The following is a 13,774-nucleotide window of genomic DNA, read 5'->3' on the forward strand; positions in this document are numbered from 1 at the left end:
TGTTGTTAGATAAAGCTGTTAATTTTCTGTACTTTTAATTCATTATGAATCATTGAAGAATTTGTCAGCATGTGGAATTGTGTCAACAAAAGTAATCACCTATGGAAAGAATCTGATTGTTTTATATTATTCATGAGCTATACCTATTTGTTGGTAGTATGATTATTTTGACAGGAAAGAGGAACACAGTAAAGTGACAAAAATACCAAAAGCCTAAGAGTGAGGTTGCTACACTTAGTAACAGCCTAAATTTAATGTTCACCTCTCTGGTTGTGTTCAAATGCTAAATAATGATTTCATTAAACAAATAAACAAACAAACAAAAACCTGTGCTAAACAAACAAACAAACAAACAAAAAACAAACACCAGGAAGTGAAAGAAGCTTTTCAGGAAGAGATGTTGTATTGACAGGTTGAATTCCATACCGTTTGAAATCACAACCTTAATAACAATTAACTAAGCCATTTAGGATTCCAGAAATACGTTTAACATCTTGCTGTTTGTCACTGTCATATATATGCTTATTTCATCAGCATCATATTTTAATAACATTATTGGAGAAGCTCCTTGCATTTAATTCAATGTAGAAATTTGGGGTTCAAGTACACTGTGGGAAGCTACAAGTAAAAAAGGCTCCCTTCAAATGAAACGGGTAACATCTTTTAGTGTTGCAAGGGGCTTTCCTGCTTCCAAAGGCCAGATGGAGAATTTGCTCACTCTAGGAAGGTGAGGGTGAAACGTCAGCAATACATTATTTTTCTGATGCTTTCTTTCAAACACCATGCTAGGCCTTTTTTTAAGACACTAATCTCCTGGAGACTTTCTGCAGGAGAAAAGAGGCTGCGCAGGGGAAGAGACGACTTCCTTGGACAGACTCATCCTGTTCCATACCAATAGTCCTGAAAAACACCTATCATCTGCAGACCAGTAGCCAAAATTATGGCTTGCTTTCTCATCAAAAGAAGCTTGCCTCAACAGATTTATGCAAGAGGAGTGAGGAAGAAGGTGGCTTTCTCTGTTAGTGCCACTGTCCATGTTGTGTTTCACAATTTACAATGGTTGAGGGAGCACCCAGACATCAGATAATAGTTAAGCTGGGATTTTCCCACCTTTTTCCCCCTGTTCTAGGGGGATTGCTGATACTGCATGGTATCTAAAACTGGCTGCCTTGATATGTGGTAGTATTTGAGAAGTAGTAGAAGTAGTATATACACCGTGTCTGACTTTCCTCTGTTTACAGCAGTGTAAATCAAGACTATTACCGCTGAAATTCAGAAACACATCATTATAAAGCTGGAGTAAGAGCGCTGTCTGGCTCTCTGATGGGATCCACAGAAACAAACTGCCTGCCACAACTGCCTAATGCAGCCACTGCGACTATTTCTCTTTGCTGGCCGTGCAGAGCAGAGGAGCCCGGCAGTGCACGGTAGTAAGGAAAACCACGTCACTCACTGATCTCTTTTATCCATAGCTCTGCCTGACTTGCAGTGGCACATTACAGTCACAGTGGTACTATCACTAGCCATCCTTATCAATTCAATATCTTAGATTTCTGATATGAATTCTGCATACTTAATATTCTCCTAATGTGCTTGCTTTGAGAACATTTTCATCTGGATTATATTTTTAAAGACAAATTCCATGAAGCTATTTGGGCAGAATGAAGCAAAATAAACTTCCAGTTTCCCCACCAGCTGTGGCTCTCGTTGAAGATAAATGACTTGGATTGGTCTTGTAACAACTGGTTCTAATTTGACTTCAGATCTAATTCCCTTCCCAGAGTGGGGCAAGAGCTGTTTGTCATCAGTTTAAGTATTTTTCTCTAAATTGTTAACCTGAGCATTTTGGGGCATCACAGCCTAACTGAACTGCAAGAAGGTATGAAAGGAAAACCAGTAATGGTGTCATGATCCTGTAACATTCATATACTAATGGTTTCTTCTGAATGCTGAAGACACCTCTCCTCAACAAGAAAATGGTCATACCGTACATTATTTTTTCTCCAGTTTTTTCCACATCGGATGGAGAAAGGTCATTTGTGAATGAAGCTTTTTTTTAACATTCTCCCTGCTGTTGAAATTGGCTCACTAGTTTCATCTGAAATTTCCCTCCAGTTGTCTCCTGCTATGCTGAGACACAATCTAGTGAGTAAGAGTTTCTAAAAATGCAAAGGGCCTACAGCATGGGATTTAAAATGAAATTACTGAGGCAAGTTTCATGGTTGGTGGCAGCTGGCCTTCCAATAGCAAAGAACAAAATGTGAAACATTCACGAAAATGCAGGGTTTGTTGTCACAGCTAAAGGAGTGAGGTTTGACCAGACAGATGTTAGGGCAATTAAAAGATGCTGATCCCCACAGTGAAGAAAAACCTACACAGTCTCTAAAGAATGGTAGGCTTCTGAGCCCAGTGCGCACTTAGATGCCCAGTAACGTGATAATGGTGTGGTAGTTTGGCCTGCAGAAGCATGTTGTATAAACACTTCAAAGAAGCAGAGCCCCGAATGCACCCAGAAGGAAGCACCTGGGGGTGGCTGTAGCCACAGGCTTTCGTCGACACAAACTGGTCAAAACCGTGTGAGAACCGGGTGCTCTCCATCTACAAGGGAATGCGGAGAGTAAGCTCAGACTTGGATAAACCCAAGCGAATTATGTGCTTTATTTGCTTACACACATTTAGATGGATGGATGCAATTACCACTAGAGGAAGCACAGAGTACATGAAGTAACATGATTAGAAAATGCTGCGTGGATAGCTAATAACGAAGATGTAAAACCTCGGGCCACAGGAGCGCTGAGGATGTCACTCTAGCGGTATTTCATTTTTCCTCTGTTAATTACATTACTTGTGCTGCTTTGCAAACATACCCAGAGAACAGGAATGCGATATGCTTCCACGGATATTTCAGCCACTGCTACTGAAGCTACTTTTTAGGGTGACTAAGCAAGAGAAAATTTCAGAGAGGCAAAGTATGGAGGCAAATCCACTTCGTGGTGTTTTAATTAGAGTAGGATTAGTGAAAATTACGTAGGAGAAGTGAAGGACAAACACAGTTCCTTTAAGGATGTTCATTCTTGTAGAGTTAGGAAGAGTATTTTTGACTTAGCACTTATTTTTGTGCTAAGACGTTCCAATATTTTCACTACATGTTTTTGCCTGCCAAGAGCGCAAACATTTAGCTTGAATTGTAGCATTTAGTTGCAAAGGTAAACATTGTTTAATTGCACTTGTAGTCATTTTAATTGGTAACGCCATTATACAAAAATACTACTAAGACATGTATATCTTTTATTTCACGGTCACATTTCGCAGTTTAGTAGAAGATCCAATCTAAAATAACTGTAAAATAATCCTTAGTACTGAAACCTGTATATGGATTCTTATTTCACAAATATATTATGACTTGTCTCTGCCAAAGCTATTTTTTTCCTAACAGTTCATTCAGAAAAGGTGAAATTCGTGCTGCATAAAAGAGAATCATAAGACTTTGTGCTGCTTACTTCTCCGTTAAGCTGTGTTTTGTCTTAGCCAAAAATTAAAAGGTGTCTGGACCTTGACTCCTTTTTTTTTTTTTTTACAGTCATTAATGTAAAGGAGGAAGGAAGGAAGGAAGGAAGGAAGGAAGGAAGGAAGGAAGGAAGGAAGGAAGGAAGGAAGGAAGGAAGGAAGGAAGGAAGGAAGGAAGGAAGGAAGGAAGGAAAGGAATGACAGCCAAGGCCAAGGGTCCATGGTGTTGGTGAACTGTGCTTTCTTTTGTCAGACTAGAATCTAAAACCAGTTTTGACTGTGCACTGTGTTTAGCCCCTATCATAGGCATGTCCTTACTGCATACTGAGTAGGAAGCACTGGATAAAACCTTTGGTCAATATGAAAAACATTTCACACATCAGCTACTGATCATTCAATGAAACCACAAAGAAGAGCATTTTCTGCTATTGATCAGTAAAAATCCTGGCATTTACAAGGCATTTTTAATCTGGGAACTTTACATTGCTCTTCAGCAATAATAAATTCAGACTACCCCTCAGAATTAGGTGTCAAAATACTTGATTAACAGACGAGCAAAGTATAATGTAGAGGAGCAAAATAATTGTTCAAGGTCAGGTAACAATTTTCTCTCAGAATCCAGAAAAACATCTAACCTTGTTACACTTGTGGAAAATAGGTGCAAACTGCGTCACCACAGCAGGTTATTAGGTTTGTATTTGCTGTTGGCTTACTCTGCACAGATGTTAAGTGTGTCCGAAGTGACGATATAAGACAGTAAAGAATCATGTTTCCAAGCGATTCTGTTACAGATTAGGAAATGATTCTGAATAAAAGGGAGACTCCATTCTGAAGAAGGAAATAATGGGCCGCACGTGAGCTACATAGGGCCTCAAGTTCAACAGCAAAAATTCTCTGTGCAGATGTCTCTCAGAACAGAGTCGGTTTCAAAGCGTGTGGACCTGTGAAGAACAGAGTATAAATAGGGAAATGGCAGGGTTTGCATTTACAACCCACTTCAGAGTAGAAATTGAACGTGCCAAGGGATGAAGCATAGCTTGTTTAGACTTGTGAGAAAAAATAATGTGCATAGTAAAAATACTATAAGGATTTTTGGTTATTTTATGACCCTTACTTTTATTATAAATAAACGAAGAACTGCAGTGATTTATAGGATTTCTGTTTCTGAGGTTTGCAGGAGGTTGAAGACTCTGTTCTTCAGGCAAATCAGATTACAAATTACATCTAAACTCTCATAGGTTTAATAACATGCACAGTTAAAAAAGATCCTCTTCTATATACCGTGTGTTGTGTTCTGCTCTTTTAGCACTTCAGTACCTTAACATTTCAAGTCTGTGCTTTTGGACCTGTTCCACACTCGCGCTTTCTGAATCTTATGTCATCCTTCTTCCTGACAATTTTAATCTTGTATTTATTTATACAGCAAAAAGATATTTACGGTTTAACACTTTAATAATGCTGTAGTCAAATTTTATTAGCGCGTCTCTGTTGCATTTTATACGAGATAGGAGTGTAACGTATCACGGTGGGTTTTTAGGCTTATGAGCTTAATGCATTATGATACAACAAAATGTATTATATAAAGTCCCTTTCTCAGAAAGGCAAATGAGAGCACCATAGATATGACAACATAAAGCAGCAATCAAACCAGCAATAACACTCTGTAATTGGAAAAACATTTTTTATAAGAATGTAATTTATAATGGCGGGCATTTACGTGAGTTTGAAATGAAGAGCTTTAGGATTGCTAATCTCGGCTGTGAGCGTGTTACGCAGCTGGTAAGAACAGCAAATACAAACAAAACACAACAAAACCTATTTTCCCCCCCAAAAATCTAATCTGACCCCTAAATCCTCAGCACACGGGTTGGCTGTTTGGATAGCGCGTGTGGCAAGATGTAAGAAATGTTTGGTTCAGTTAGGCATCAGCGCCTGGAGAGGATCCTTTGTTGACTTTCTGAACATGGTGACGGTTTACAATTTATTTATTTATTTATTTATTTTAAAAGCTGATAGCAGAGACGTTAGAAACCTCTGTTGATCTCTTCCTGGGCTGTCTTAGCTACTAGTAGGCACGAAGGTAACTCCCGGAGAACCGGACGAGCGCTACTTGGGAAATAAATCAACGTAACACAGGCAGAGGAGTCCTCACTGTGCTTTCATTCCAAATAATAATGAATGAACCCAGCAGAAATTTCTCAGAAACCACAAGCCGAGAGCGGCATCCCCAAGCAGCAGCGCGCTCCCGAAGGGCATCGAGGCACGGCTACCGCCCTCTGCCCGTTAGCGCCCGTTAGAGCCCGCCGGTGCCCGCTAGAGCCCGCCGGTGCCCGTTAGAGCCCGTTAGCGCCCCTCGGTGCCCGTCACCGCCCGCGGGCCTCCCCGCGGCCCCCATCCATCCCCCCCGCCCGCTCTCCTCCCTCCGCTGCCCTCAGCCGGCGGCGGGGGCGGGCGGGGCCGGGCGGCGGCGCGCGCGCAGCACCCGGCATGCAGCGGGCGGCGGGCTCGCTCCAAGATGGCGGCGCCGCTGGAGGAGTACGAGAAGGAGGCGGGCTGCGTGCCCATCCTGCACCCCGAGGTCGGGCCGCGCGCGGCGGCGGGGCGAGGCCGCACGGGGCGGCGGGGCAGGGCAGGGCAGGGCAGGGCACGGCACGGCACGGCACGGCACTGGGGCTCCGGCCGGGCAGGGCAGCGAGGCGGGGCTGGCAGCGAGCGGGGCGGGAGGTGTCCCCGGGCGGTGCCGCCGGCCCCCCCAGCCCGGGGGGGGGGAAGGAGGCTGCCTCCCGCTGCCCCCGGCCGGCGCTGGGGGCGTGGGGGCGGCTGTCGGTCCGTCCGGCCGTCTGTCCGGCCTGCCCAGCCCGTCGGTGGCCTGGAGGGGAGGAGTGGGGGCAGGCACGGCGGGGGGGGGGGGGGGGGGGGCTCGTCTTGTGCCTCCGCTCCTCCCGTGTGGGGCTGCGGGGGTTGCCGCGAGGGTGTTTTGTGTGGGGTGCGCACCTCTCGCCTGGGGGCTGGCTCTTCAGCCTACGGGAAAGAGGAGCGCATATGCCAGGCTCCGGTTTCTGCTAAGCAGATGGCACTCGTTTTCCTTAAACAACATCTTAAGGACACTTTTAGCTTTCCTGATGACTGAGGAGGTTCTGCAGGCCTCTAGATGCGACCGTGTATCCTACCCGCTCCAAACCCTGCTTTCTAACGACTTCAAAATAGAATAATGTATTTTGAAGGTTAAATAGCAAAGCATGCACCTCAAATACGTCCTGATTATCTTTTTATTTTTAAGTGGTGCGCAGAGACAGGTGCTACACGTTTCTTCAGAGTTACTGGCGAGGTACTCTCATTTCCAGTGTCTGACGTTCTTCAGAAGTGACAGAAGTTCGCAGTAGCGATCCAAACTGATGTCTCTACCTAAAAGGAAATATCCTGAACTTGTGGAAGGCTTACAGGGAAAGACAAAAACTATAAAATGGAATAGAAAGCGTGTGCAAGCTGTTAAACAACCATAGCATTTCATACACTCTTTATTAGTATTTGTTAGGTTAACTTTTGACTAATCGCTGCGTAGCGGACAAACGCGTCTCAGGTTAAACTGATGAGTTTCGCTAGCTGGGTGACCTGGTAGACTGTGTTACTTACTCAATTTTATGCACCAAAGGAATATGTTTATGAAGGGTGAGGAAGGAAATTAATATAACATTGTACCAAACCACCAACCCAAATGTGTCAGTTTGCAGTAAATACCGCTCCTCTTGAGGTTTTGTAGTTGGATTTACATGGAAGCGTTGAGTATCTGACCAGTCAGTACAGTCAGTCGGATGCTATCTGGCTGTGTATAAGGGTAGTGTTTGCGTGGATCTTAGTGGGTGTGCCCTTTGTCCTTAAAATTCCTGTATTCCTTTCAAAGAGAAGGATGTTTTAAATGTTGGTGGCTGTGAAGAGAGTTTCTGGAGTGTCTGTAAAAGCGCGGGGATTCGGTACCGTAGGGGGCTGTGCTGTCACAGGCCTGCTCACCGAGCAGTGCGGTGCCTCTGTGGTCAGCGCTTCTTCTGAAGGTCAGCGGCCTTCGTGCTCGGTGACTTCCACCTTTTAAGAAAATAGCACCATGTCCTTATGTAAGTGGTGACGTTGGAGCATATAATCGGTTCTTACGTTTGTACACACAGAAAAGTGATGCTTTTTATAGGACTGTCATAATCTTTCCCAGTTTCCCATGTTTCATGCTAGTGTTATCTCAGTGTCATGCATCTTTTTCAGATATCTTTCTGTGCTTTTTAAAATTAGTTTTGTTTCTTACTGTCTTTTTGTTTGACTAATTTGAGCTACTTTCAAAGTTTCAAAGGGGCTTTTTTGGGGAGGGAGGTGTTTGGCTTTTATGTAGGCTCTATGGCTTTGTGTTTTTACCATGAGGCATTTTTGAATGCTGTCAGTGTGAATGTTGTAGGAAAGATGGTCTTAGAAATTGTGAAACGTTACTTCAGTACTCAAGCGCTGAAAGATTTATGTATTTGTTTATTTACGAAAGGCTCAGCATAAACAAGTGATCCAAGTAATTTTTGGTAAGAAGAGGTAAAAACTGTTCTGAAAATGTGAACACTTTAGGAACTTGATGAAGCAACTGCTTTTTATGGTGTGTGTTTTCTTTGTTTGTTTGTTTTTTTTGGTGGTATCTCATTGACTGAGTTTGTTGGTCTTCCTCCCACTTGAAAGCCAGCTTAATTTATTTAATGGAAACTTGTTTCCAAGGGTATTCTTTCCTATCAAAGTTCAGTTTGGTGAACTACTGCGTAGATCCCGCTGCAGAGCATACAAATATCATCTTAGTCGTGAAGTACAGTAACCAACAGCTACTTTGCATCGTATGAGCACTATGTGGTCTTATAGCATATGATAAAGGGACAGAGTTAGCTGGCCAACTGTTAGGTCTCCGAAGAAGTTGCTGGGGGGAATTGTTCCTGAAAGTCTTGCAGGAGTGAATCAACTAGACTTGAGACACTTTTGTGAATGATTTGGAAGTAATTACAAAATCACCGTTAATAAAACTTGCAGATGAGCAAGATGGATAGATACTAAGCAATGAGGACAGAACAACTGTACAAAACCATCTGGTGCTCACATTAAGTTGTGCTAGTAAAGCAAAGTCCACCTTTATGCAGCCATGTTCAAAGTAATACATTGAAGATAAGGAAGGTAGGCACGGGACTGTATCCAGAAATGTATTGACTGGTAGGATATAAATATGAACGAGCAGTTCAGCAGAAGCTCTGTATAATTCTGTGACTAAAAATGTGCAATATATTCCTTGATATTTTTTTTAAAGGTGGTTTACTGATCAGTAGTAAGGAGATGATGTTTGGCTGAGCATGAGGTAATACTAACAGTGAAGTGCTGCCTTGAAGTTTTGGGTCTTTAAAAGTGATTGTTGAACACTGGGAAGTGGGGAAGAGTTTAAAAAACGACTTTAATAATGCCTTATGGTGAAAGGCTTGGAAAAAAATGTTCGCATTGTTAGAAATAGTGAGAAGTGGCTTTTGGCAGCGCTGTTACTGGGATGCAGCGCTTTATTTAGTATATACTTGACAGGATCCAGTGGCTGGAAAGTGAAGCCAGATGGGACCGAACTGAAAGGCACAAGTGGTAAACAGTGAGGGCGACTAACAAAGGAAGAAGGGAACTGGTGCATTATCCAACCCCTGATGCTTTCAGCTGAGTTTGGGTGCCCTTGTGGAGACTCTATTAATTGAATTATTTTAATAGCTTTTGAACTGGGCACACCGGTAACTGGCGTTTCAAGTCTGTGCCTATGAAGGAGCTTTGGCCACGTCGTGCTGACTGGTTCTCCGAGTGGCGTCGCTGCTTTCATACACGTGAGTTCTTCAGCATGATCAGGGTGCGCATGGATGGCCGAAGAGGGGGAGTCCTCTGGGCGTGCATCCCAGGGTGCAGGTGGCATCGGGTGCCCTGCAGGAGCCGGGATGCCTGCGTGGAGCACCCCAGCATGGGGCATGACACTGGTCTGGGCAGTCTCTGCTGGCTTGTTCCTCCTCCCAGTGTTCAGGTCGCCCAGTGATGGCTGCAATGGCGAGCTCTGCTTCCATTTGTATGGCGTAGCACTGCCATGGGAGTGCTGCTTACGCTGTTTGTACTTGGACTAAATGATCCTAATAGTCCTTAGCACCTTCATTCTGTTCCTTGGGTCTTCTAAACAGTTCTTTTGACGCTTTCCTGACGGTTCTGCGGTAGGTGATGATAGGGTTGGATGTTTCCCTTCGAAACAAAGGAATTGTGGGGGAATATTTAGGAAGCAGACCTTGTTTTTATCCTTCCTTCTTCTTGTTTGCAAAATATTCTTGTGTATGAGTTGATATTGCCTGAACTGCTGAAGGTATTTCAGCTGTTGAGGGCTGTGCTTCTTCTGACCTGAGGAGAACTCTTTCTGGAGAGGGCGCTTTGCTTTGTTACGACCATGGAGCGCACTCTCCAGTGCTATCAGGCTGTGTTGGATGGGTTAGAGGTGGAAGTTACTGATAATTAGAAAAGTCTTGGCTGTAGAAGTTGAGTTTTTTTTTTTTTTTGGGCTTACTCTGGTCAGAAAAATCTTCTTGCAAAATTGGTAGAAAACTTTGAGTTATGGGTTCTGGCAGGAATTCTCCCGGTTGGAAGCCTTTGTTTTTATCTTTGTTTCTCTCCCCCATGGTACATAACCACCTAGGATGTTAGAAGCATGGTATTTCCATGATGTCTCTTGGTGGTGTCTTGAAGCAGATAGGTAAACTTACTGTACCTAGCTTTGGCTCTCATTTTTTCCATCTCAAATATCAGGGAAAGGCCTGACTTTACAGTCTGAGTCTATTCCCTGTGGGATTCTGTTGATACCATGGAAGCTGTGCTGGGGTGCAGGTTGTTCCTGCTTGTTCTGTGAAGGTATGGAAGTGACTCTGGAGTTTAGTCAGGGTCTCTCCAGAAGCTAAGCTTACATTTGTGATCTCAGTCGGTTGTTATTTATTGTGGTATTTGAAAAAGGAGGATGGAACCGTGACGTCTCAGAGAAGTTAGCATGTTGAATATTGAAAGTTGAATCTTGTTTCATGTATCGTGGTTAGCTTCATAGGCTACGAGGCCAGAGGGGAATGCAAGTCTAAATTTAATCTGCCTTCTAATGCAGGCATGGAGTTTTTTATGAAATAATTCTTTTTATAGCCAGGATACTACTTCTACAGTAAAAAAAGAAAATAAAATCTTGCAGTAACAGATACTACTGTATGCCTGGGCAAGTTGCCCCGAAACTTAATTATTCTGTTAAAGACTTAAACCTACCTCTAAAATGAATTTAATTTGTTTCAGATCATTAGGTCTTGAGAGATATCTATCCAAATAAATATATACAGATCTATAATATGCAGATGATTATCAGATCCCTACACTAGAGCTATGGTCTGCAGTCATGCTGAATCTTTTGAGTATCGTGTTAAGACATGTTTTTTGTATTCTTTAAGTGTTTTCATGGCATTATTCTGAGAGCAATGTGGCAGCAGAATTGGGAACAGAGCACTTTACTGGTGCAACTGGCCCTGTGTGACTGCTAATAAAGCAGCTGGGAGGATGAAGAACCATGCACTGCAGGAGAAGATCAGGTTTGAGACCTCTAAGGAACCTGAAGGTGAACAGGTGTATGGGACCTGTTGAGATGCATCTGTGGGTCCTGAGGGAACGGGCAGATGTAGTTGCTGTGCCACTGTCCACCATATGTGAGAAGTGGTGGCAGTTTGGTGAAGTTCCCACTGACTGTAAGAGGAGAAACCATAAGCCTCATTTTCAAAAAAGGGACAAAAGGAAGACCTGGGGAACTACAGGCCAATCTCACCTCTGTACCCAGCAAGATCATGGAGCAGATCCTCCTGGAAACTGTGCCAAGGCACATGGAAAATAAGGAGGTGATTGGTGCCAGCCAACGTGGCTTCACTAAGGGCAGATCATGCCTGACAAATCTGGTGGCCTTCTACAATGGGGTTATAGGGCTGGTGGAGAGGGGAAGGGCAACTCACGTCATCTACCTGGACTTGTACAGAGCCTTTGGCACTGTCCCACCATGATATCCTTCTTTATATTGGAGAGCCATGGATCTGACGGATGGACCACTTGGTGGGTAAGGAATTGGCTGGGTGGTTGTCCTCAAAGACTTGCAGTCAGTGGCTCAATGTCCAGGTAGAGATCAGTAACGAGTGGTGTTCCTCAGGGGTCGGTGTTGGGACCAGTGCTGTTTAACATCTTTGTTGGTGACACGGACAGTGGGATCCAGTGCACCCCCAGCAAGTTTGCTGATGCCACCCAGCTGTGTGGTGCAGTCGACACGCAGGAAGGAAGGGATGGCATCCAGAGGGAGCTGGGCAGGCTGAGAGGTGGGGCTGTGCGAACCTCATGAGGTTCATCAGGGCCAAGTGCAAGGTCCTGGAGCTGGGCTGGGTCAGTCCCTAGCACAGATACAGGCTGGGTGGGGAATGGATTGAGAGCAGCCCTGAGGAGAAGGACCTGGGGGTGCTGGTTGATGAGAAGCTCGACATGAGCCAGCAATGTGCACCTGCAGCCCAGAAAGCCAACCGTGTCCTGGGCTGCACCAAAAGCAGCGTGGGCAGCAGGGCGAGGGAGGGGATTGTCCCCCTCTGCTCTGCTCTCGTAAGACCCCACCTGGAGCCTGCGTTCAGCTCTGGGGCCTCCAGCACAAGAAGGACCTGGAGGTATTGGAGAGAGTCCAGAGGAGGGCAGTGAGGATGCTCAGAAGGCTGGAGCACTTCTATGGGGACAGGCTGAGGGAGCTGGGACTGTTCAGGCTGGAGAAAATAAGGCTCCGGGGAGACCTTACAGCGGCCTTCCAGTACCTAGAAGAGGCCTCCAGGAAAGCTGGGGAGGGGCTGTTTGTCAGGGAGTGTGGTGACAGGACAAGGGGTAGTGGCTTTAAAGTTAAAAAAGGTAGATGTATATTATATATAAAGGAAGAAATTACTCATCATGAGGGTGGTGAGGCCCTGGCACAGGCTGCCCAGAGCAGCTGTGGATGCCCCATCCCTGGAGGTGTTCAAGGCCAGGCTGGATGGGGCTTTGGGCAGCCTGGTCTGGTGGGTAATGTAGGGGGTTTGGAGCTAGGTGATACTTAAGGGTCCTTCTAACCCAGCCCATTCCGTGATAACTTTCACTTTCTTACTCGGTATTCTCCATATGTGCAGACCCTTGTAGTGGTCTTGTTGGAAACTGCATCACCTTGGAAGCACGTGCCTGGCTGATTGTCTAAGTCTCTTCAGTGCTTTCTGGTAGTTTCCTGGCTGGGTCCTCATTTTATACATGACCTTACCTTTGTAGGTAATTAAAAAACCTTATTGTGGCTGGTCCCGAGCTTCCCAAGAGATACAATCTCCATTGTATCAGAAATAGATTGTTGCTCTTTTTTGCTCGCCATGAAAACTTGCCTCTAAGTGTTGTTTGTTCCTAGGTTGTAGATCAACATGAAATAGGATGGGGTCAAAATGTAAGCTCTATGGGATGCTTAGTGCTCTCGCAGTGTTGTCATACAGACACTCCACTGCAGCTTTAAAATAGGAGCTGTTGAAGAGACTTCTTTTTGCCAGCATAGATAATGACAGTATGTGTAAGTTACCAAACAAATCATAAGAATAAGGCTTGTCTAGTTTGTAATACATGCAAGATACACCGCGTTAACTTTCTTAATGTTCTGATTTCTTAATCAGAATATCAGACAATACTGAATAATATACTTAGGACATTAACTCTGACCACTACTACTTCCTTATGATCTGAAAGTGCTGAGTTTGTTTGTCTGTGAACCTGTGATATTTAGCATCACTAATCTTTGCCTTTTTGCAGTAACAATTTAGAATAGTAACCCGTGTTGCCTTTTGTGCAGCCCACTGGAATTTCTTCAGGCTCAGATGAAAAACAGTGTCCACATCTTTGGGGTGGTACGGTTGGCTGTTAACAACCTGTGCTTTAAAGGAGTTTGAGAGTATCTGTGATATTAGAAAGCATTTTTATTGTGGCAGCAGGATGCGATTTCAATTTCCCATTTTTTTTACTCAGCTGTTTTTGTTTTGCATTTATTGAACAGTTACAGATGTTGCGGTTTTGTTTTTATTATTGGCAATTCAATTGCTCTTATGTACGACAACTTTTGTCTGTCTAGCATTTTTGGGGTATTGGTATCCTGTTTGCCCTTCTAGGGCTGGGGCTCTGCCTTCTCCTTCTGCTTGCCTTTCAGTTTTAC

At 44.3% G+C, this 13,774-nt stretch overlaps 1 protein-coding gene across 1 annotated transcript in view; it reads left to right on the forward strand.

Moving 5' to 3' along the window:
* Positions 1 to 5,930: 5,930 nt before the first annotated feature.
* The window catches only part of ZDHHC17 (zDHHC palmitoyltransferase 17), an 80,562-nt gene continuing 72,718 nt past the window's right edge, over positions 5,931 to 13,774 (forward strand). Inside the window, exon 1 of the mRNA XM_083819360.1 lies at positions 5,931 to 6,085. Coding sequence (XP_083675486.1) covers positions 6,023 to 6,085 — 63 coding nt within the window. The 5' untranslated portion in view covers positions 5,931 to 6,022. The remainder of the gene's footprint in view (positions 6,086 to 13,774) is intronic.

The sequence above is a fragment of the Anser anser genome, assembly GCF_964211835.1.
Source record: "Anser anser genome assembly, chromosome: 1".
Taxonomy (NCBI): domain Eukaryota; kingdom Metazoa; phylum Chordata; class Aves; order Anseriformes; family Anatidae; genus Anser; species Anser anser.